At 39.1% G+C, this 22,999-nt stretch overlaps 2 protein-coding genes across 5 annotated transcripts; both read left to right on the forward strand.

Annotated features, from left to right (window-relative positions):
• The first annotated feature begins 1,149 nt into the window (after window positions 1-1,149).
• Window positions 1,150-10,158, forward strand: si:ch211-63p21.1 (uncharacterized). 3 transcript variants are annotated; one of them, XM_007253164.4, is made up of 7 exons: window positions 1,150-1,311; window positions 2,528-2,621; window positions 2,862-2,945; window positions 4,186-4,263; window positions 4,418-4,488; window positions 5,120-5,291; window positions 5,738-10,158. In XM_007253164.4, exons 2-7 carry the CDS (start codon window positions 2,556-2,558, stop codon window positions 5,957-5,959), a joined length of 693 nt encoding a protein of 230 aa, XP_007253226.2. In that variant the 5' UTR covers window positions 1,150-1,311; window positions 2,528-2,555; the 3' UTR covers window positions 5,960-10,158. The 3 variants fall into 3 exon arrangements, with proteins under 3 accessions (XP_007253226.2, XP_049328098.1, XP_049328099.1); XM_049472141.1 differs by lacking the exon at window positions 2,528-2,621; XM_049472142.1 differs by lacking the exon at window positions 1,150-1,311 and having other exon boundaries at window positions 2,540-2,629.
• A 104-nt stretch (window positions 10,159-10,262) lies between these two features.
• Window positions 10,263-22,817, forward strand: LOC103046546 (kelch-like protein 33). 2 transcript variants are annotated; one of them, XM_049472123.1, is made up of 4 exons: window positions 10,263-13,799; window positions 15,931-16,870; window positions 18,139-18,309; window positions 19,782-22,817. In XM_049472123.1, exons 1-4 carry the CDS (start codon window positions 12,641-12,643, stop codon window positions 20,302-20,304), a joined length of 2,793 nt encoding a protein of 930 aa, XP_049328080.1. In that variant the 5' UTR covers window positions 10,263-12,640; the 3' UTR covers window positions 20,305-22,817. The 2 variants fall into 2 exon arrangements, with proteins under 2 accessions (XP_049328080.1, XP_022537833.2); XM_022682112.2 differs by lacking the exon at window positions 18,139-18,309.
• The last annotated feature ends 182 nt before the right edge of the window (window positions 22,818-22,999 follow it).

Raw genomic sequence — 22,999 nt, forward strand, 5'->3', positions numbered from 1 at the left:
GGCTGAAATAAAAATTTAAATAAAAAAGATGCAGAGCTTTCAGACCTCAAATAATGCAAAGAAAACAAGTTCATATTCATAAAGTAGTTTTAAGAGTTCAGAAATAATCAATATTTTAATCACAGTTTGTTTTCATGCATCTTGGCATCATGTTCTCCTCCACCAGTCTTACACACTGCTTTTGGATAACTTTATGCTGCTTTACTCCTGGTGCAAAAATTCAAGCAGTTCAGTTCTCTTGATTATATTCCAGAGGTTTTCAATTTGGTAAAATCAAGGAAACTCATCATTTTTATGTGCTCTCTTATTTTTTCCAGAGCTGTATATATATTTTTAAGATTTTTGGTCTTATTTAATTTTAAGTTAACTTTTTAAATTTTGGTTTGTTTTAGCTGTCTTGTTACCTTCATTTTATAGTTACTTTGATTTTCTTCTTTTTCTTCTTTTATTGTTTTTAGTTATTGCTTTTTTACTCCTTTATGTTCTTAGTTTTATTTGTTTATCTGTAGTTTTATTCTTATTATTTATTATTACCTGTGATTTTTTTTTTTACCTATAATTTTATATTTTCTACTAAATTCTTATTTTTATTGTATTATTATCTTATATCTGTCATCTGCCGGTGCTGATACACTGTGTTTTATTATCAAGTCTAAAGTCAGTGCAGTTTTGTTTTTACCGCAAAATCTTACAGCACTTCATGCTTCCTTCTGCTGAAAACAACTTTTATGGAGATGCGGATTTCATTTTCCAGCAGGACAAGTATTCTAATTTTGTAAGATACTGTTTTTGGGGTTTTTATTGTCTGTAAGCTTCATAATCATCAACAATAAAAGAAATAAACACTTACAACAGATCACTCTGTGTGTAATACATCTATATAATATATGAGTTTCACATTTTAAACTGAATTACTGAAATAAAGTAACTTTTACATTATATTCTTATTTTTTTAGATTCACTGGTATATTAAAAACTCAAAAAAAGTTTAGTTTAAAAAAGTCGCTTCCTGATTGGCTGCTCGACACGTCTGTCAGCGTCTTCCCGCCTATTATGAGCTGCGTGCGCTCTCCCGCCTCGGTGGCGTAACGGACTACAAAACCGAGAATGAATAAAGCGGACTACATTACCCAGCGTGCTCTGCAGCTTCCGCTCTCAGCCCGAGCGCAGAAAATCCGTCGTGATTTTATTATTTATTTAATTTATTTATTTATTTATCGACTCGGGAGCGGGTCCGCTGCAGCGGGAGAGAATTCGGGTGATTTATAAGAGGCGAATACAATCGGAAAATATGGGATTTTATCGGTAAAGGTAGGTAAACTGGTGAATAATGACCTGTATAACATTATCTGCTGGTTTAATATGAAGTAAACAGAGCCGCAGTACTGCAGCAATAAAGCGCTGATTTCTGCCTGGTTTTAGTTCATATCGCTGTTTTATTAAATATCATAAATAGATAAATCAATTATAATAATTAATTGACGGGTATCCGCGCTGAAACCGCGCGTTTTATCGCTTTTATAAAGCTGTAAATATTAATCCGCGGTATAATGTAGTGCGCGCTGACGGGCTGCTGTTACGCAATCATCAGCAGCAGCAGCAGCAGCTGTTCAGATCTGACTTTCCTCCACTGCTCCCAGTTTACCCAGTTTACCCCACTTTAGCCCTGCTCACAAACCAGTATACCCAGCCCACAACCTTTAGACTGCTTCAACTGGCTGACCAGTCTGACCAGTTTAGGTTTTAACCAGTTTATAGTTTGTGTTTTTTTGAGTTTAATGGTTTAAATGGTCTACAAGCTTCTTTAACATCACCAAACTGACCAATATAACCAGTATGACCATGCTTGGCCATGCTAGTTGACCATTATGACCACTATCACCAAGCTTGACCATGCTAGTTGACCACCATGACCAGTATCACCAAGTTTGATCATGTTGGTTGACCACTGTGACCAGTATTGCCAAGCTTGACCATGTTGGTTGACCACCATGACCAGTATCACCAAGCTTGACCATGCTGGTTGACCACCATGTCCATTATCACAAAGTTTAACCATGCTGGTTGACCACCATGTCCAGTATCACAAAGTTTAACCATGCTGGTTGACCACCGTGGCCACTATTACCAAGCTTGAACATGCTGGTTAACCACTATGACATCTATAACCAAGCTTGACCATGCTAGTTGACTGCTATAACCAGTCTTACCAAGCTTGACCATGCTGGGTGACCAACATGACCAGTATCACTAAACTTGACCATGCTGGGTGACCAGCATGACCAGTATCACTAAACTTGACCATGCTGGTTGACCACTATGACCAGTCTTACCCCAGCTTGACCATGCATGTTGACCAGCATGACCAGTATCACTAAACTTGACCATGTGCAGCATCATAAACAACTTAGAGAGACTCACTGTATTTCACAATAAAACAAGAAAAAGAGGATTTAATATATAAATATATATTTAATGCTGTATATATATATATATATATATATATATATATATATATATTCTACAGGTTATATGGCGGAGTGAGGAGGGTAGAGATGAAGGTGGTGCGGCGGAGAGACTCCAACAGCCCATTCTCTGAAAACTCAGACAATGACTGTGAGGTACAGAGGTGTGTGTGGGTGTGTGTGTGTGTGGGCATGCTACAGAGTGTGTGTGTGTGTGTGTGCACCTGAATGTAGAATTATTACTCAGTATTGGCTGTACATATGCAATTGGAGGTAAGCAGCATTGAAGAATCAGTGTTTCTCTCTCTGTATCTCTCTCTTTCTTTCTCTGTCTCTCTCTGTCTCTCTCTCTGTCTCTCTCTCTGTCTCTCTCTCTCTGTCTCTCTCTCTCTGTAGGATGAGATGGCTGCAGGGTGTAGGAAGGGTGATGGAGTGTGTTCGTGTGAGAAGGGACCCTACTGCAAGCAGCATCCGCAAACGGTGAGTTTTTTTTTTTAAATTATATATCATCTATAACTAAAAAACTAAAACAAGTGGTTGTAGATTACATAATACATGGTGCATGCATATTACACATATGCCGGATTAGCCAGTTTCATTCAGTATTAACATACTGTAAGTAATTACTTCTTTATATACCCAATTTAAGTACTTTAATTATGTGTATCATTCAATACTGATTTGATTCGATAACCATAATGCTGAACGGAAATGTTAGTACTGTATAGTTTGAATATAGATCTAGATAATTGATTAATGCCTATTCCATTTGAGTACCTTAATAAACCAAAAATCCAATACTGATATGGGTCAATACCTTGCTGAGTATCGACCAATTCTCCTATATATGACACTCAAAAATAGCATTTGACCTCCAAAAATCTAACAATGTACCCACTCATTAGGACTCCCCAATCACTAGTGATGCTCCAACACCAAGAGGGTGAAGACTAGAACACGCCTCCTCCGATACATGTGAATTCAGACTCCGCCTCTTAGCATCACAGCGCTAACACTCAGAGGAAAGCAGTGCAGAGATTCGGTTCTGATACATCAGCTCACAGACGCAGCCTTGTGCTGATCCACATCACCCTAGGAGTGATGAGGGGAAAGAGAGAGCACCATCTACTGTACTGTACCCACCCAGAGAGAAACAGCAAGGCCAACTGTGCTCTCTCAGGGCTCCCGCAGCTGATGGCAAGCTGCATGACTGATTCAGAAAGTATTTTCTATTCTTAAACCATGTTAAATGATATTAGATTAGAGGAAAATCATTCAGACATTAATTTTTGTAGCTTAATTTACTGATGTTCAGGCGTGTGGATTATTGTTTGCATTGTTGATGTTTTAATCTTTCAGAGATCTGTTCTTAATAAACATTTTAGTGAATAATAGGTCTATGCTTCTTCAGTGTTGCAATGTTAACTAGGATCATTCTGAATGGATTTCGCTCATTCAAACAGCCCTAAAATATTTTTAAAAAGCTCAGTTTTAACGCTCTGCTAACTATAATTAATGTGGGGTTTAAATCGGGCTCGGGCTCAAAATGTACAATTTCACAGTTTATAAGAGTGGGTTGGGTCACGTTTTTTGGGCCTGATCTGAGCTCTACTCTGATTAATACTACTACTAATAATAATTTAAGATTGTTATATAAAATATTGCATTTTTATTCATTAAGAGGACGTAAAACAGTGTTTTATCTGTGTTTCTGTTACAGGAGAGCGGGCTGAAGTGCAGCGACTGTGGTAAAAACAGGGCAATAGTCACCAGATACTCTGAAGGCTACGGTACAGAGGTAGGTAGGTGTGAGTTTATGAGAAATGAGAGTGATTGTGCTGCAGTTGATGTGTGTGTATGAGTATGAATGTGTGTGTGTGTGTGTGTATGAGTGTGTGGGTAAGTGTATCAGAGTGTGTGTGTTTGCTCATGTCTATGACTCATGTTTGCAGGAGGAGTGTGTGCAGTCTGATCCTCAAGGAGAGAGTGATGCAGATGCAGATATAGAGGATACAGACAGCAGGTAACTGATGCAGTAATGCACAGACAGCTTTTACTCTCTAATATCTCATTATCTGCAGTTTTATCTGTGATAATTAATAATGAAATGACAGTATTGACTAAGAAACACAATGCAAAACCATGGCAACCACTTACCAGCACCCTAACAGCAGCAGCCTTTTAGAAATGCCAACTAACTAGATAGAAATTCATTAAAAAAACACTATAGCTACCACTAGATAGCTAAATGACTCTATATTGATGTTTGTAAATCTAAGATCTCGAAAGTCTATTTTTAGTCTATTTTTCTGTCTGCAGTGCCGAAGAGCTGTAGTTTTAGAAACGCTAAGCTAACGTTAGCTGCAATTTTATTTTTGCTCACTCAAAGTTACTAAAGCCTGCTAGACTAGTTAAACAAGATACGTCAGTAAATGATATATATATATATATATTACTCATGTTTAGCAAACAATTAATCATTCCACCTTAAATTTCACCTTAAATGCCGCAGTTTATTCTTATATAGCGCTTTTCTAGAACCCAAAGACGGTTAGTTAAACATATTAGTTTAAGTCATTTTAAGTCAAAGGAAATCTCAGTCTCATTTACAGAGACACCAGCGGACAAAACCAAATTCTTTGCATCTTCTCCAGACTACAGGTGGCGGGCTCACTTCAGCGAATCAGCTCTCGGAAGCGGAAGCGTCAGCGAATCGCGCGGCAGGACACAACAGAGAGCGAGGACGACGGAGGGAGGAGCTACCGAACCCACCGGTGGAGCCTGAGGCTGAGTCCCCATCGCACACATAACAGAACCATTCTAGAGGTACTGAACTCTACAACCCACTGTACTTACATTATAGATACACATATATACACATATATACTTACATACAGCTCTGTGGTGAGCTTTCCCATTCTGCACTGTCACAGGGAAACAGTGTTGTTACTCACATCGTTACACCAACAGATGCCATAGCAGCCACCTAGACAAACCCTAGCAACCGTCTAGCAACATAATAGCTATTTAAGTATTTAAAGCACTACAGCAAAAGCGAAATATGACATTTGGCGAGCAGTGATGCCCTTTATTAGTCATCCTGTTAGTAGTGCCAGCACCATTGGCTGATGGCTGTAGGGCACAGAACTGAATGGATGCACACTATTACATTGACTATTACAGGCTTCCTTACACTATAAACTGTAATTTCTTCTCCTTTTTCTCTCTCTCTTTCTCTTTTCTTTCTCTTCCTCTTCCTCCTCTGTTCTCAGGAGAGTGTATCTCAGGTAAGGCCGCTGGTGATTTGTCGCTGCAGCGCTTCAGATCCCCCCGCCGACCGGGAAACCAAACCCGACCGAGGGAAGTGGTGGCAGAAACCCTGGCCTTTCTCTCTCTCTTTTCCTCTCTTCTTCCTCCTCTTCATCCTCCTCCCTGTCTCCTTATCCATCATCATCCTCTTCTTCTCATTCCTCCTCCCGCTTACAAACACCTGACACAATCATGCCTCACGCCATCCTTTAGATTATTTCGGTTATTATATATTTACGTATTTATTTATGTATTTATTATTTATTTATCTGTGTGTTTGGTGTTCACTGTGTTATTAGAGAGTACTGCACTAAAACATGTTCTGTTTAGAAGATCATCTAAATCAGCGGTTCCTAACATCAAGAACTATAGTTAGTGAACCTAACTGAAGCTCAGTGATTACCTGTTCCAGCAGGAAAATAGCCAGATCTCATGTTTCCATGGCTACAGCACACTGTGCACTGTTTGCATGCCGTTGTGTTCTATACCTGGCAACCCAGGTGTGGAAGTGGAAATGGTAATGAAGGATTCGGAGGCTACGTCCCACACAGATTACCGATTCCCGTGACGTAAAAAAAACACACAGTTCTAATAAGAAAATACTGGCTATAGCTTTAAATGAAGCTATGGTTTAACTGATGATTCATCCGGATCATTTTATTATCATGTCACCTTCAATTTTCTATCTGACATTCAAAAGAATGTTTTTCTTTCCATAATTCTGTAGATGATGGGGTATTGCAACATACATTTTATATACGCTGCTCAAAAAATTAAAGGGAACACTGAAATAACACAAACTAGATCTAAATAAATGAAACATTCTCATTGAATACTTTGTTCTGTAGAAAGTTGACAATGTGCTGAAAACAAAACTATACAAAAATCATCAATGGAAATCAAATGTATTAACCAATGGAGGCCTGGATTTGGAGTCTGGCAAAATAGTAGCTATTTTACTGTTTAAAACACTATAGCAAATGCGAAATATGATATTCGGCGAGCAGTGATGCCCTTTATTAGTCATCCTGTTAGTAGTGCCAGCACCATTGACAGGTGGCTGTATAACGCGTGACGTGAGTCACACACAAATTTAAAAAAGTGGAAAAACTACTACTAATGTCCTTAAAAACAAGTTAAAACAAATAAATGTCCTGCATTAGGAGGAACCCAGGGCCCACTGCAACAGCACAAGGTCTCAGAATGGGCTATGAAGACAAGCCCCACTTGTGGACGCCGGGCCCTCATACCACCCTCATGGAGTCGGTTTCTAACCGTTTGTACATTAACACATGCACATTAGTGTGCACATAAATTTGATTTACTTGTTATATTGTGTTCTTTAATTGTTCCCTTTGTTTTTTTGAGCAGTGTACTGAAAAAAAAGGTAAAGGGCAAAGTTAAAGAATGGTTAAGAATCTCTGATCTAAAGGCCGTCTGATTTCTTTGGATGTAAAACAAAAATAAATTATGTGATTTTTTAATGTATTTAAACTTTAACACCAAGTAAACTTCCTGTTTTGCAGCTGAAAGATATGGGCTATACAAGGCTAGGATAGTAAGTACTGTTAGCCTAGCGGAGAAGCTAACTGAGTTATTCAAAAATTAAAAAAATCAGTCTTTCTGTGAAACCATCACACCAGCATCACTGATTAATAATGCGCTAGTGAATATTATTACGTGTCTTAGTTACTTAGTTATTTAAACTGTTGTGTCATAGTTTAAAACTTTGCTCACTATTTTTAGTAGTGCACTATTTGACAGCTCTGGAAAAAAAAAATAAGGAACTCTGATTTAGCTATTTATAGGTTTATGTTTGAGTAAAATGAACATTGTTGTTTTATTCTATAAACTACAGACAACATTTCTCCCAAATTACAAATAAAAATATTCTCATTTAGAGCATTTATTTACAGTTTTAACTTAATGCATCTTGGCATCATGTTCTCCTCCACCAGTCTTACACACTGCTTTTGGATAACTTTATGCTGCTTTACTCCTGGTGCAAAAATTCATGCAGTTCAGTTTGGTGGTTTGATGGCTTGTGATCATCCATCTTCCTCTTGATTATATTTTAGAGTTTTTCTCTGTTTTCTCAATTTGATAAAATCAAAGAGTGTTTTTTTTATATATATTTTTTTCCCAGAGCTGTATGTCAGGGTTGGATTAAGAAGACTAATAAATGATGCCCTTTATTGTGAGAGAGGACGCTGTATTCATTATACCTCTTCAGTATTTTTTGTTGCATTTTGTCAGTATTTAGAATTTAACTCTTAGAAGTTGAAAGGTTTTATTCTGGATTTTTATTTATTTTTTAAATTTAATATTATTTTTTGTAATTGGATGATGTTTTCGTACTTAATGGAGTTTTTTTTCTTTTTTTTTTGGTGCACGACCTGTTATATTAGGGATGGTCAATTTGGTAGAAATATTATTGTATCACAGTATTTAACGATATAATTTTACAATAAAATACACAATATTTATCAAACCTCAGTCCAAATACTCTCTCTTATAATTCTTATATTTAATTATATTTATTCAGAATTAACACTTTTTTTTAATTTAGACACTTAAATCGAATTAAACAGAACTGATTTGCTTGTAAAAAGCAAAAAGCATATTTTGTTTTAATTCTATTACGCACTATTTTATGTTCTATTAAGTTACATTTAGTTAATATACAAAAAATACATTTTAAAATGTAAAATTAGCACAAATATAGCCATGCACATTTTTCTTATCGCGAGCAATAACGTTAAAAACTTCTATGGGTTAAATTTCTACAAGTTCTCCTCTCCCATCTTCATTTTTACATTACAATATCCCATAATGCAATGTGTGTGTGTTAGTGTGTATGAAGGTGTGTGCTTTTGTGCACACAGCAGGGCCAAAGCTTTATAGCCACCTGATTGGTTCGTGTATGTGTTGGGCGGAGCTTAAAAATAATGTCAGTGAATATACACTATGCAATGTATAGAAAATAAATCAGCCCTTTTAAAAGTGTGTTTTTAAGAAAGTTCCTGTTTTTATCTTTTAGTTTTAAGAGTTGAATGTTTAAAAATGAAGGTTCCCGCAGGTTTCCTGGTTCCGACAATTGATTCGGTTTTTATTTTAAAAAGAACCTTAAAGACGTTTAAGGAAATGACTGTAAATAAGCATATTTAAGGACCAAATCAGGGAATTCAGACCGTTAGTATTCATTTTATCCGTGCACACTAATTCTAAATTAGAATTAATTCATAGAGGGGGCTAGAATCCCCTCTATAAAATTATTTTAGCATAGCGTAGCTATCCAGATAACTAATTAGTGCCCATTCCTCCATTGCTTAACACAAATAAATAGCTACATATAGCTAGCTATTTTACTAAAATTGGATATGCTATTTATTAGTTCTCTACTGGTGCACTTGACAGTCCGTTTAAATATAAAGTTTATCTGCTGTTTTGTAGATTTTATGCGTAATTTATCTACTGATGGAATGGGTGCTAATGTGCTAAAGCTACCGTATGTATATTGCAAAGTAAATCTCAATCACACATAATAATCTAAAATAGTATTTATAGTTATTTAACTTAGTTGTTCTATGTAACGCAGATGATTGGTCTGTTCCAGCCAAGGCTGCCTGTCAATCATTTCATTCCTATGTTTAGCCCCGCCTCCAGAAAAAAAGTTTAAAACTGATTTCTTTGGGAAAATATGAATAAAAAATGGTAAAAAAGCTAATTGTTGGAATTGTTGGACACTGGAGTTGTAAAGGCAATTTAAGAGTTTAATAAGATGTAAAATGGCCGGGGCTAATTTGTCATTAAAACATATGGGGATGGGCGGGGCTACATGGGCTACATGTCATACTGCAACCAGCCAGTAGAGGTCAGTGCTTATATACAGTCATTGCAATATTAATATTAATTTAATATTAAAACTTAATAAATCAATTATTATGCATAAATTTAGAATTAAAAAACACAAATTCTATAATTTTTTGACATTTTTTAGAAGATTGAAAGTTGTTTTTCTATGGAATCAATGGAATCGCTCCAAAGAATAGCCTCTATTTTTAAGAATGAAAGACTGAATGGCTCTGAAATGCTGCATTGAACTGATTATTGTTATTATTATTATTATTATTGTTAAGTTTATGAATTATTGTTCTTATTGAATGTTGAGATGTGAGTAAATCTTCTGTATAAAGCAGATTTTTGAGTGTTTTATTGTTTTAATGACGTTGCATCAGTGTTTTCTGTTTAATTTTGTATATTATTTTCTCCCACTCTCCTTCTCCTCCTTCTTTAAAGCTTTAAAACTGAATGTGTGCTGTATGTTTGTGAAGAGTTTTTGCGTCCAGATTTTAATAGAAATAAAAGTTCTAGTTTGACCGCACACGTCTGAGTGATATTTCAGCTTGCTTCTTTCATTGCTTATTTTTATGTACTGTAAGGACTTTAATTTGGTTCGTGTGCCCAATCATGCAAAGCACAAAATATATATAACATATATAATACAAACATGCAGATGAAATCATTTTAAATATCGGACAATAGTGCAGCTTTGCCATCAAGCTGCCGGCGCTCAGAGGGAGCAAAATTGGCCCTGCTCCCTCCGGGTGGGTAGATGGCGCTCTTTCCCCACATCACTCCTAGGGTGATGTGGATCAGCACAGGGCATCTGTGAGCTGATGTATCAGAACTGAGTTGCTGCGCTGCTTTCCTCCGAGCGTTAGCACTGTGATGCTACTCAGCGATGCTGCATCAGCAGCAGTTTAAAAAGAGGCGGAGTCTGGCTTCACATGTATCAGAGGAAGCATGTGTTAGTCTTCACCCTCCTGGTTTGTTGGGGCATTACTAGTGATAGCGATAGGTAATTGGCTGTGCTAAATTGGGGTGAAAATTAAAAAAATAAGAAATAAGCAAGAAAATATCTTCACATTTCACAGCAAGGTGGGTGAATGTGATTGGTTCAGAGATTCGTTCTGAGATCATTTTTTAAAAATGGTTGTTGCTCGCATTGCGCTTGGGGGTGCAAAAACTAAATTTGGGGGGCAGCGCCCACCTCAGCCCCCCCCAAAGAACCGCCCTGATTGGATTATAGAGCAAAGCCCCCAACCCTCACTGCTTCCCAGGCATCACAGCGATGGGTGCCCACCAGCCTCCAAGAGGCATGAGTATTAATATTCCTGGAAATTTAGCAGGTGTCCGGATACTTTTTGCAATATTAGTGTCCCTGAGAGCATTTTAAAGCACTGCTGATCTGAATTTATTCATATTCACCTATCCCTCTATTTAAAAACAGCTTCTAGAAGACCTCCAGCTTCTCTCTAACGTAATTTGACCCAGATCCTGCTGCCGTCTGGCCGTGGAGGAGCAATTTGATTCCTCCTGACTCAGTAAGAATCTAATGCCTCAGGCTGTCACATGCCCCCGCCGTCTCCCCCACATACCTTCTTAAATGTTCAAGGTTGAGATGAGGATACAGTAAATAACTTCCCTGCAGGTCTGAAAGCAAGCTGAAGATTCACCTCTATCATGAGTAAAAGGGCAGAACCGAAGGGCAACTTTATATTAGTAGTGTTCGCTACGATGCTCAGGATCGCTGGGTATGGGGTATGACTGGTATCTGGGCTCCGAGTGGTCCAGCGCTTAGGCATCAGCAGCCGGAGTCTGAGAGAGAGCAAAATTGGCCATATGATGCTGGGACTAATCTATCAGAGCTGGGATTCCTAAAAATATGAATTATTTAAGTGATTAAGAAGCATCTCCATAGAAAGACTTTCAAGACAATTCTAAGCCTGTATTTTTCCAGTCAAGTCATAAGCTTTTTTCTGTGATTTCAGACAAAACCTTGGGTTTAATTTTTAGATTTAAAATAAATTTGGTAGTATGAAAGTAAATGTAAGTGTTCAGGGAGAGCGGACATACCTGTTGCATGATCCTTCTGGTGCAAAATGTGTAAAATGATGAATCCAGTCATCTGATGAAGTTGTAAAAAGGGTGAACCTGGCGTAAAGCAACCCTTTATTTAACAAAAAAGGTAAAAATTCACACTTCCTAAAAGTCAGAACCTAGAACTTAACCTTCTTTTAAAGGATTCTTAATTCTTGCAAAGCTCTGTTTTTAAAGAAATGATTGCGTGAGGATCTTAGCTTTTTAGTAAAAAGAGTCGTTTTAGAAAAAGTGGGTTTTGACCTCCGGTATTAGAGCTTTTATAAAGTTTCTAAAATAACCATACTTAAGATATTTTCAACCATTCAAATGGTTCTTAGAGTTGTCATGGGTTTTGATTTACTTGGAAACTTACACCGCTTACATCATCTTGTTTTTTATTACCAATTTAATGTTGTTGTTTTTCCCCTAGGTTTCTCTTTGGTTTACATTATTTAAAGTTTCTTTTAACATTTTTAAAAATGTTAACTTTTAAAACATGTATTTTTCCCAAAGGTAAACCATTCCACAGAACCTTTTAGGAAAATAGAACCGTTCTAAAGCATCAGGTAAAGAACCCCCTGAGAGTGTTAAGAGTGAAGGTCAATGTCCAAAACCTGGCAATAATTCCAAGACTGCTCTGAGGAAAGATGTTTATGAAAGTAAGAGGTAAATATAGCTGCAGTATTTGGGAGGAGTCAGGTGGGGGGTTCAAATGAGACTGAATGCCAGACAAATGAGCCAGATGGTAAAAGTGTAAGAAAGGGAGGGAGAGGAGGAATATTGTGCCTGTGGAGGAGGAGAGTGGCAGAAGGGGACGTGGGATACATTGAGGAGCTGCTTTGGAAGTCGAAGGAATTTGTTGTTCAGATTGAGATTAAGCGAGAGGACGGTAAAAAGAGGAGACCTAATATCCTGAGGAGGCTTAAAGGTGAAGGCTATTTATGGCGGTTGCTAACCTTTGTCCTTTGAGGGACTTATCAGAGTCGAGGGAATTGGATAGAGGAGACAATGAGAGGCGACAAAGAGAAAGACGAAACGGAGGGGAGGTGAGCGGGAACGGACTTGGCTGGAGGGACGCTGATGACACGGAAGACGATGAGGACGAAGACGGGGATGAGGAGCTTGCGGAAGAGGGTGGGACACCAGAGGAACCCCCAATGGCAGGGCAGGGAAGTGAGCATGGGAATGAATTGAATTTTGGGAACTTTCCTGACCTTAGTAACGATGACTACGACGACGATGACTACAATGATTCTATATCTATCTATAGTGACTACGGCAATAGTTATGCGACCTCTTCGCCTGATTATAACGACTATACCGATGGAGGTTATGATGAAAATGTCGTCTTTTCTCCAACCGATGGTGCCGCCAGCGGTGGTCGAGATGATGATGCCGATGATCATCTTTCAGACGAAGACAACCAAAACACAGAATCGTGTCTAAAACTGGAAGAGCTGGACAGTGAAAAGATTGAAGAAGGTGAAGAAGGTGACAATCTTGAAGATGACAGCGAAACCCTCAGTGAGACAAGTGACGAAGACTACGAGGAATTTCCAGAAAAGCTGTACAGCCATCCTTCCTACCCAAAGAAGGTCTTCCAAGCTTTAGAAGCGATGGAGAAGTCCTCATTCCTCACCGATCTCAGCCTGACCACTCCTTGCGGGTTTAAAATTCGGGTTCACTCCCTGGTCCTGGCTGCAGTGAGTGCCGTCGTCCAGCAGATGATCCTAGAAAGGGATGGAAAGAGTCGGAAAGAGACTACGATGTTTTTGAGCTTTGGTCAAGAAGTGACTGGTGTGGCTCTATCTGCAGTACTGGAGTTTGCGTACACTGGAACCATCACTGGTCTCAACAGGTTTACTTTGGCTCATGTTCGAGCTGCTGCCCTCAGTCTGGGCGTTCCCAGAGTTCTGGAGCTCTGCAAAGAGGAGGAGGATAGGGAACGAAAGAGAGGGGGAAAGAGGAAGATGGAGGAAAAGAAGAGCAGAATTTCTGCCGAGGAGCAGTTGAAGATCAGCCTGGGATCCATCAGGCGGTTGTGGGAAGAACGAGTGGGTTGCGATTTGGAGCTGGAGGCTGAGGGACATATATTTCGAGGTAAGATACTGAGCAATTGTGCTCAAAATTTATCTCAATTGCTTTGTCTAACGTTGAGTCAAGTTCCATGGAAATTGTAGCCACTTTCCAAACAAACCCTGGTACAATCTCTGGATTTTCTTACTTGTAATGTTCGGGATTTGCGTTAGAACCATTTTGCAGGTCGTTCTCCATCTTTTTGCATCTTGCAGGAAACTTTAAAACTCAACTGTCCTAAGTTGACCTAAACCATTAGAGACAGTGATGGATTCAGGTTGTTTTAAGGGGCAGAAATTGCTGCACTAAAAGATTGCGATATTAGGCTAAAGTCTTTACTCCGTTTTTACAATTTAAAAGAAAAAGAAAGGTTTGCTTTATTACCTCCACACCCACTGCAAGCAATGTGCCAGGGGTACTGCTCAGACTGCAGCCCCACCTCCAAAGCATCTGAACATTCTAGAAGGGGGTGTGGCAGAAACTGAAAACTCAGCTTATCCTCTTGTAATAGGCACCTATATGGCAACATATCAGATTTACCCCACTGTTATTGCAGCTAAATGGGCACTTCATCATGTTTTCTCTGGATAGGGCACTCTAGAAGGCACTTTGTAATGGAACTCTGTTCTACTGGAAGGGCAGACATTGTTTGATATTGAGGCACATTGCAGCCAATAGGGCACTTTTTAAGTCTCTTTTTTGTCACTCTAAAGGAGAATTTAGCGATGCTTTTCCACTCGGGGGGGGGGGGGCATGTCTTGCCCGGCAACCCCCACCCCTCTCTTGAGTCCACTAGTGATTACAGAAGAGTGACGATAGTGGTTTTCAACATGGAGACCCATAGATCCCCCTAGTGGGCCAAAGTGGTACTGCTGTGGGGTGATTCATTCAACGGTCTGCATTATTTAGATTTTAAGTGGTTGAATATATTGACAAAAATATTCTAGCTAGGTTAAATATTGGGAGTTCTCAAATTTTGGTTGAAGCCCTGCTTGTAAAAAGTAAGGCTTCTTCTACAGGGTTCCCATGGGTCTTTAAAAAGTCTTAAATTGTCTTAAATATATTGTTAATTTGCTGTAGATATTAAATTTTCAGACGGTGCGTTTAATGCCAGTCAAGGCCCCCTGTGACCCCCTGTAAACATTTAATCCGGGAGAGAACTAAGGTCAGCGGTCAACCTTAGAGTCAAGCTAGCTAACATACTAATGTAAGCGACAAGTTAGCTAACTTTAGCGGCGAGTTGGCTAACAAACTAATGTTAGCGGTGAGTTAGCCATTATTCCAGCTAACTGGAAGGTCAAAATAAGTCTTGACTTAGACTATAATAAATAACAAATCATTTTAGGCTGCATTTTACAATTGCGGTTCTGAAACGTTTCAGCTGGAGAACCTTTTCGTGCATGCCCGGGGCGAAAAGTTTTAATTTCCAATACAATAAATTATTTTCTACCAAAGAAATTATGACAAAATTTTTGAGTCTTAAATTATGTTTATTAAGGTCTTAAAAAAGTCTATAAAACCATTAAATTTGGTGTTCTACAATGCATGGGCAAATTGTTGCTTAGGCCATGCCACTGTTTTAAAGGGTTACAGTTTCTTTTTCCATTTGCTGTGTTGCTTAATCAGGACAAGTAATTGCGTAGCATCCTGTAATAACAGGCTTTGCCCTTAGCTAGTTAGCTGCAGTTTTGTTGCTATGCAAGTTCTTGTTAGAACTTGTGCTAGTGCTAATGCTATGGTAGTGATGTTGTCTGAGCCTGGTAGCGTTATTGCACAAAGCTGTTTTTTGCATTTAGTCAGAATGCTAACACACTAACGTTGGCGACGAGCTAGCTAACACACAAACTTTTTTTTGTTGAGTTAGCCAACATACTAACCTTAGCAGCTAGCTAGCTAACATACTAACCTTAGCAGCTAGTTAGCTATGTTACCAGGGAGAGAACTAATAAATTATTTTCTATCAAAGAAGTTATGACTACATTTTTAGGTCTTAAAAAAACAACAAAACTTTACTTTTAAAATGGTGCCAGAAACCTGAATGGTACAACCTGGCCTTAGTAATCATTTAAAAGTAGAGAATATTTGCTCTTTATTTTTGTTGCTTCAGGAAATCATTGAGTGTTAATTGCTTTTTTTGCTTTTCGCTCATCAACAGTTCACAAGGTCCTCCTGATTGCAGGCAGCGACTACTTCCGTGGCATGTTCTGCCACGGTATGAAGGAGAGCCAGCAGACCTCGGTGACCCTGTTCCTGATCGGAGCGCTGGAGTTAGGAATGCTCCTGGAGTGCATCTACAGTGGAGCTCTGGCTCTGGATTGGGGTTGTGTTTTCGAGTTGACCTGCACCGCCATCCAGTTCCAGTTCCAGCCGGCCCTGTCGCTCTGCCTCGCCTTCATGGAGGAGGAAGTGGACGCTCAGAATTGTCTTGACGTTGCGGCGTTTGCCGAGGCTTACCGGATTAGGGACTTACAGGACATTGCGGAAGACTTTGTCCTGAGACATTTTAAGGACGTTGCAGCATCGCCGAAGTTCCTGGACCTTCCGGCGGAGAAGCTGAAGATGTACCTGCGCAGCAACTCACTTTGCGTCGCGTCCGAGTTGCCCGTGTTGAAGGCCGTCGTCGCGTGGATTGGGTTCAATCCTAGGAGGCGAGTAAGAGAAGCCAGAGAGCTTCTGGCAACCATCAAGTTCCCGCTGATGACTTTCAAGGAATTTAAAGAAGTGAAGGCCATAACCGCCTGGCCGAAGATGAGCAACGAAGACTTGTACGACTCCCTGCTGGAGGAGTTCTGCGTTGGGAACTCTACAGTGCTTTCAAACTACAGGACCTACCTTCCCAAAGAGGTCCTGGTCCTCGTCGGCGGCGAACGGATCACGGAGAACCTAGACAAGCGAATTCCCTGTCGGGACTTATGGTTCAGCAACTCCTTCCGTAACCACGTGGCAATGTTGAAGAGAGTGGAATGGAGGATGCTGGGAGACTTACCCGAGAAACCGAGGTTCAGCCACAGCGTCGGAGTGATCAGAGGGAAGCTTTACATTGTTGGGGGGCGTCACTATTACGGCAAGAGCGACACCATGAAAAGTACCTATAGGTAGGTCCACAAGTTCTCAAGTTCTCAAACGCCAGTTAAGGAAAATAGAAGGGAAATAGAAATTCTACTGATTTGCTCAATGTCTTTTAGCTTCAGGAAAATGGGAGAATCCTGGAAATTCAGTAATAGGTGAGACCTCTGCACTGTGCACTTCTTTGTCTTGATTTAGGAACACAGCAAGTTGAAAAAGAAACTTTATATATATTGTATAACCAGACGAATGGGTCCACACTGATGCAGAATGGCAGGCTTTCCACGGGTCCTTAAAAGTCTTAAAATGTCCTAAATTAAAATATGGTTAATTAAGGTCTTAAATTGTCCTAAATTAACTGTAAAATTACATTTTTAGACGGTGCACTCAATGCTGGTGGGAAAACGCATTAGCGGCAAATTAGCTAACCTTACCGTGGAGAGAGCTAAGGTTAGCGGCGAGCTAGCTAACATTAGCGGCGAGCAGTATCGAAGGTATTCTTCAATGAACTTGTTTTTGATCATATTACATCCTTATTTTAGTTTTCCTGTCTTATTTTTTAAATAAAAGCCCTTTTTGTATCACCACCTCTCTGTTGCACAAAACGGGTCAAAAATGGCCAGGGTCATTAATTTTATATGTAATAGAATGTAATGTAATGGTCATTTTTGAAGATAAACAAAAGTTATGTGCATTATGTACACACATATATACACACAAATATATAAAACATGTATATATATATATGTGTGTGTGTGTATTATTCAGCTCTGGAAAAAATAAGAGAGCACTTTAAAATTATGGATGTGCACAAGCCATCAAACCAAACTGAACTGCTTGAATTTTTGCACCAGGAGTAAAGCAGCATAAAGTTATCCAAAAGCAGTGTGTAAGACTGGTGGTGTAAAATCCCCAGTCTTTACAAAACCTACCAAAATCTTTGAGTAAAAAGTCTTTGTGTTTAGATGTAAGAGGAGTCTTTTCTAAGTCGTGTAATGTATAGTTCACATATGAGGCAAGAAATTTAAATAAGTAACTCTTGATGAGATCAGCACAGCTGTTAACTGAAAGCCTGAATTGACTGGGGTGACTCTACCTCATAAAACCGACTGAGAAAATCCAGCCGAGATTTAGAAGAATGTAAAATATAAATCATATTCTGGTTTGTTTAACACTTTTTTGAGTTTCTTAAATAAAAACACTGAATTTAAGGTGTTTTAAGAAGCTTTTAACTGGTATAATAAGTTTCGTAATAAGTGATGTAGAGTAATTCTAAGGATTATTCCTGTAACCGCAGGTACGACCCGATGCAGAACAGCTGGATCAGATTGGCTGATATGAATGAGAGGCGGGGCAGCTTCGCTCTGGTGGTGCTGGATGATAAATTATACGCTATGGGAGGAAATGTTGATGCTGAGTTGAACACAGAGACAGTGGAGGTGTATTTCCCTGATACAGACAGCTGGAGGTAAAAATAGTCCACTACACTGTACAACACTACCATCTAATGGACAGATCTGTAACCAAACTTCCTTACAGTATTTCATATATAATATCCAGCACTTGGATGGATGATCACAAACCACCAAACTGAACTGCTTGAATTTTTACACCAGGAGTAAAGCAGCATAAAGTTATCCAAAAGCAGTGTGTAAGACTGGTGGAGGAGAACATGATGCCAAGATGCATGAAATTAAAACTGTGACTAAAAACCAGGATTATTCCACCAAATATTGATTATTGCAAAGAAAACAAGTTAATCTTCCCAAAGTTTTAAGCGTTCAGAAATCAAAATTTGGTGGAATAACCCTAGTTTTTAATCACAGTTTTCAAAAATTTAAGCAGTTATAATCCAGAGGTTTTCAGTTTGGTAAAATCAAGGAAAACCTCATCATTAAGTGGTCTCTCATTTTTTTCCAGAGCTGTATATATATATATATATATATATATATATATATATATATATATATATATATATATATATATATATTAAGATCTTCTGATTTTCTCCTCCAATCGGATAGTATAATCGAGATAAAGTAGATTCTCTATAAAATAGAGAATTAAGTAAATATAATAAATATAAATAATTTGTTTACTGTAAGTGTGAGCAATGAAACACTAGAAAACTTGAAAACAAATAAAATTCCATTTCTTTATTTTTTTAAGCTATAGATTTACACCTAATATTCTAATTTTCTATTTTTAAATTTAGCCTCGAATTATCAGGAAATATAGAAACGTTACACTGATCATATAAATCAAAATCCTCTGTTGTAATGTGGATTTATCATTGTTATATAGTTTGTTATATAAGTGCAAACATGGTCAGTGTAATGTTTAGTTCAGCTTTCTGACCGAAAATTGGGAGAATATATTTATTTATTAATTATTTATTTTTGTCTATTTAGCATCACCAGGAAGAAACTGGTTTCACATTTTTTTTCTATTTTCCGTATCAGGATCTGAATTCCAAGAAAAAAATAAATTTCACTACTGAATAGAATTTTTTTTCATGTATATCTGATTGTGAGGAGCAGAAATTAAAAACTTGAAAATTCCTTTTTAGTGTATCAAACGAAAAACATTAAATAATGAAGTTTTACAAACAATTTCCTATTTTTACATTTAGCCTCAAACATTCGAAAATTTCAACTGATGCTAATAAAGACGTACTAAAAAAAAAGTCAGTCGGTGCAACTGAATGTTAAAAATGTATTTTTTTATTCCTTATTTTATATAAAATTACAGTAGAACTGTGTGAAAATGGTAACTTGCTCTTACAGCCTTGAACACCGAGGACATTTCTATTATATAGAAAATACATCAGTAGTACCAAGAAAACGTAGTTTAAGGGGAGCGACTACACACTGACGGTGGCAGCAAATAGTTTTTCTCCTACAAGTTTCTTCTTTTCTGTCCTCCTTTCCTCTCCTCCAGCTTCGTCCATCCTCTGGACCAGACTCTGAGCGGGCACGCCGCCAGCGTATGGAACGGAAACATCTACATCTCAGGAGGCTTCGACTGCACCTACCAGTGCCTGGTGTCCATGCTGCAGTACCACCCGGAGAAGGGCACCGTCTACCTGCAGGACATGTACCTGAACCACGCCCAGCACTGCATGGAGACCTTCCAGGACCGGCTGTACGTAGCGGGGGGCGTCTCCAGCTACGGGGGGGGTCTGGTGGATCAGCTGGACTGCGAGTTCTACGACCCGGTGAGGGACGCGTGGGGCGTCTTCATGCCCATGTCCGTGCCCCACGTGGCAGCGGCGTCGGCGGTGCTGGAGGGGAAGATCTACATCCTGGGCGGGTACTGCCAGGAGGACTACAGCGACACCAAGCGGGTGCACAGGTACGACCCGGTGATGCACTGCTGGGAGAACTTGTGCGGCACGCCGGGACCCACCACGTACATGGCGGCGTGCGTGCTGCCCGTACCCGGCCACCTGAGGCAGCTGTAGCGCACCTGGCTGACTGACTGACTGGCTGACTGGCGGCTGCCACTGAGACACTGGATGGATAGGACTCCTGCTTTCTGTACAGGGCTGTAAAAAACACTGTTGTTTTTGTATTTAGCGCTTTTTGTTACTTTATACCGAGCTTCAAAGACAAACAATGATAAAACCATGAAGATGTGCAAAAAATATCTGTGACTGTTCTTACGGAAAACTTAGCTTAGAAGATTTCGTAAAAGAAGCGATACAGCAAAGCTAAAGATTAGATGTGCTGCCGAGAGGAATGACATTGTGGCTTTGTTGAAAAATGATTGTACACTAGCTACTAGCCTCGTCCAACGTCTCTACAGTGGCGTTAGCATGTGGCTAATGGCCTCGTTCTACATCTCTAGAGCAACGTTAGCTACCAGCACGCTAGCTACCAGCATCATCCAAAATATCTACAGCAACGTTAGCATGCTAGCTACCATCATCATCCAGTATTGCTCCTATTCTGTTAGTGTGCTGGCTATCAGCCTCGTCCAACATCTCTATAGCGCCGTTAGCACACTAGCTACCATCATCGTCCAACATCTCTACTGCACCATTAGCATGTGGCTACCGGCCTCATCCAACATCTCTACTGCGGTGTTAGCACAACATCCAACATTGCTACTATGCTGTTAGTGTGTTGGCTACAGGCCTTCTCCAACATCTCTACTGTGGCATTAGCATGCTAGCTACCAGTATCGTCCAACATCTCTAAGGCAGCCTTAGCTCAATCCCGGCATTGTTCCAAATATCTACAGCAGCTAATATCATTAGCATGCTAGCTACCGTCATCATCCAACATTGCTACTATGCTGTTGTCATGCTATGTGATGGCTATCAGCCTCATCCAGTGTCTCTAATGCAGCATTAACATGTGGCTAATGGCCTCGTCCAGTGTCTACAGTGGCGTTAGCATGCTAGCTACCAGCATTGTCCAAAAATCGATTGCAGCATTAGCATGCTAGCTATTAGCGTTGTCCAACATTTTTACAGTGGCTTTAGCACTTTAGGTACTGGCCTCATCCAAAGTTTGTACAGTGGCGTTAGCACGCCAGCTACTAGCATTGTCCAACATTTTTACAGTGGCTTTAGCACACTAGCTACCAACATCATGCAACATTGCTACTATGCTGTTACTGTGCTGGTTGCAGGCCTTCTCAAACATCTCTAGTGTGGAATTAGCATGCTAGCTACCAGTATCTTCCAACATCTCTACAGCAGCGTTAGCACGCTAGCTACCATCATCGCCCAACATTGCTACTATGCTGCCAGCCTCGCCGAATGACTCTACTTTAGCATTAGCATGCTAGCTACCGGCAAACATATCGCCCAACATCTCTACTGCAGCGTTAGCTACCAGCCTCGCCAAATGTCTCTACATTAGCATTAGCATGCTAGCTACCAGCATCATCCAGCACTGCTACTGTGCTGTTAGCATGCTGGCTACTGTTAGTAGGTCAGTGGGAAGCTGTATAAACACAGTGTGTGATGCTTCTTTCCTGTTCTGAAAAAAAAGATAAATAAGTGGATTGTGGAATTTTTCCTAGATTACGTTTATTTACATTTATTAGCTCCGCCCACATTCTCCTGTATCATGTTTACAGTGAGTCTCTTCACATGTTTTACACTCTTCTACTGTACTGTACTGTCTATAGGTCATCCTGGACTGTCCAATCGTAATGACTCTATTGTGAGGGGGCGTGGCCAACAGAGCACAGGGACTTTATTTTCTGAATGCTGGCCATCGCTGCTTTCACTTTTTTTGCTGATATAATCATTTCTGTTGCCAATATTTAATTTGTTTCTTCAATATTTGGTTATTAACATCACTTTTGTTAGATTTCAGAAATGTACTTCAATTTTAACCCTTTAAACCACAGATTTTATTCAGTGTCTCCCATTTTTACAGTGTTTTCATACTAAAGTGTATGTTGAAATATTGAAATGAATAGAGTACTTTTACATAATGTCTAAATTCTGAGACCAAAATACAGAGTACATATTTTGATACCAAATTCCCTTATTGTTAAAAAATTTGCTATTTATATATACTTCCTTAATTTTTAACCTGTTTTTCTACACTGATGGGCGTGGTGTTCTGGAAATGAGGTGTGTTCAGGTACATTTCTGGAGTTTTGCTTGTTTATCTTGGTAACAGAAAACACAGGAGCTCCACTGACTGATTAAAACCCTCACAACAGTCAACAGTCAGACCCAATATAAATTATTTTTCTGCATTTGGAGCCGTGCAAGGTGTACTTTTCCCGTCGTTACAATAGCAAAGACACATTTAGCTGCTCCTGGGTGCTCTATCCTACACTATCCTACACCGAAGTAGCAGCAGACAGTAAATTATGTCTAATCAGATGTTCCTTTATTCCTCCTTATTACAGAATTGCATTACATACATTATGTACCCAATGTCCTTAAAATATTGCACTAATAATATGTCCATAATTTTCAATAAATGTTTATTTGAACTGCTTTAATTAGTTCATTTTATTTGTTTTATTTTACATACATCAGCCAGGTACACAAATAACAAACTTAAACTAAAAACTAAATGTAAAATAACAATAAAATGACAATAAATTAAAGATAAAATGGCCAAATAAGATTTTTTAGCTGTTAAGCTAAAATTAGAAATGAATAGTGCACAATAGAATTGCAG

This window comes from Astyanax mexicanus, chromosome 25, assembly GCF_023375975.1.
Source record: "Astyanax mexicanus isolate ESR-SI-001 chromosome 25, AstMex3_surface, whole genome shotgun sequence".
NCBI lineage: Eukaryota > Metazoa > Chordata > Actinopteri > Characiformes > Acestrorhamphidae > Astyanax > Astyanax mexicanus.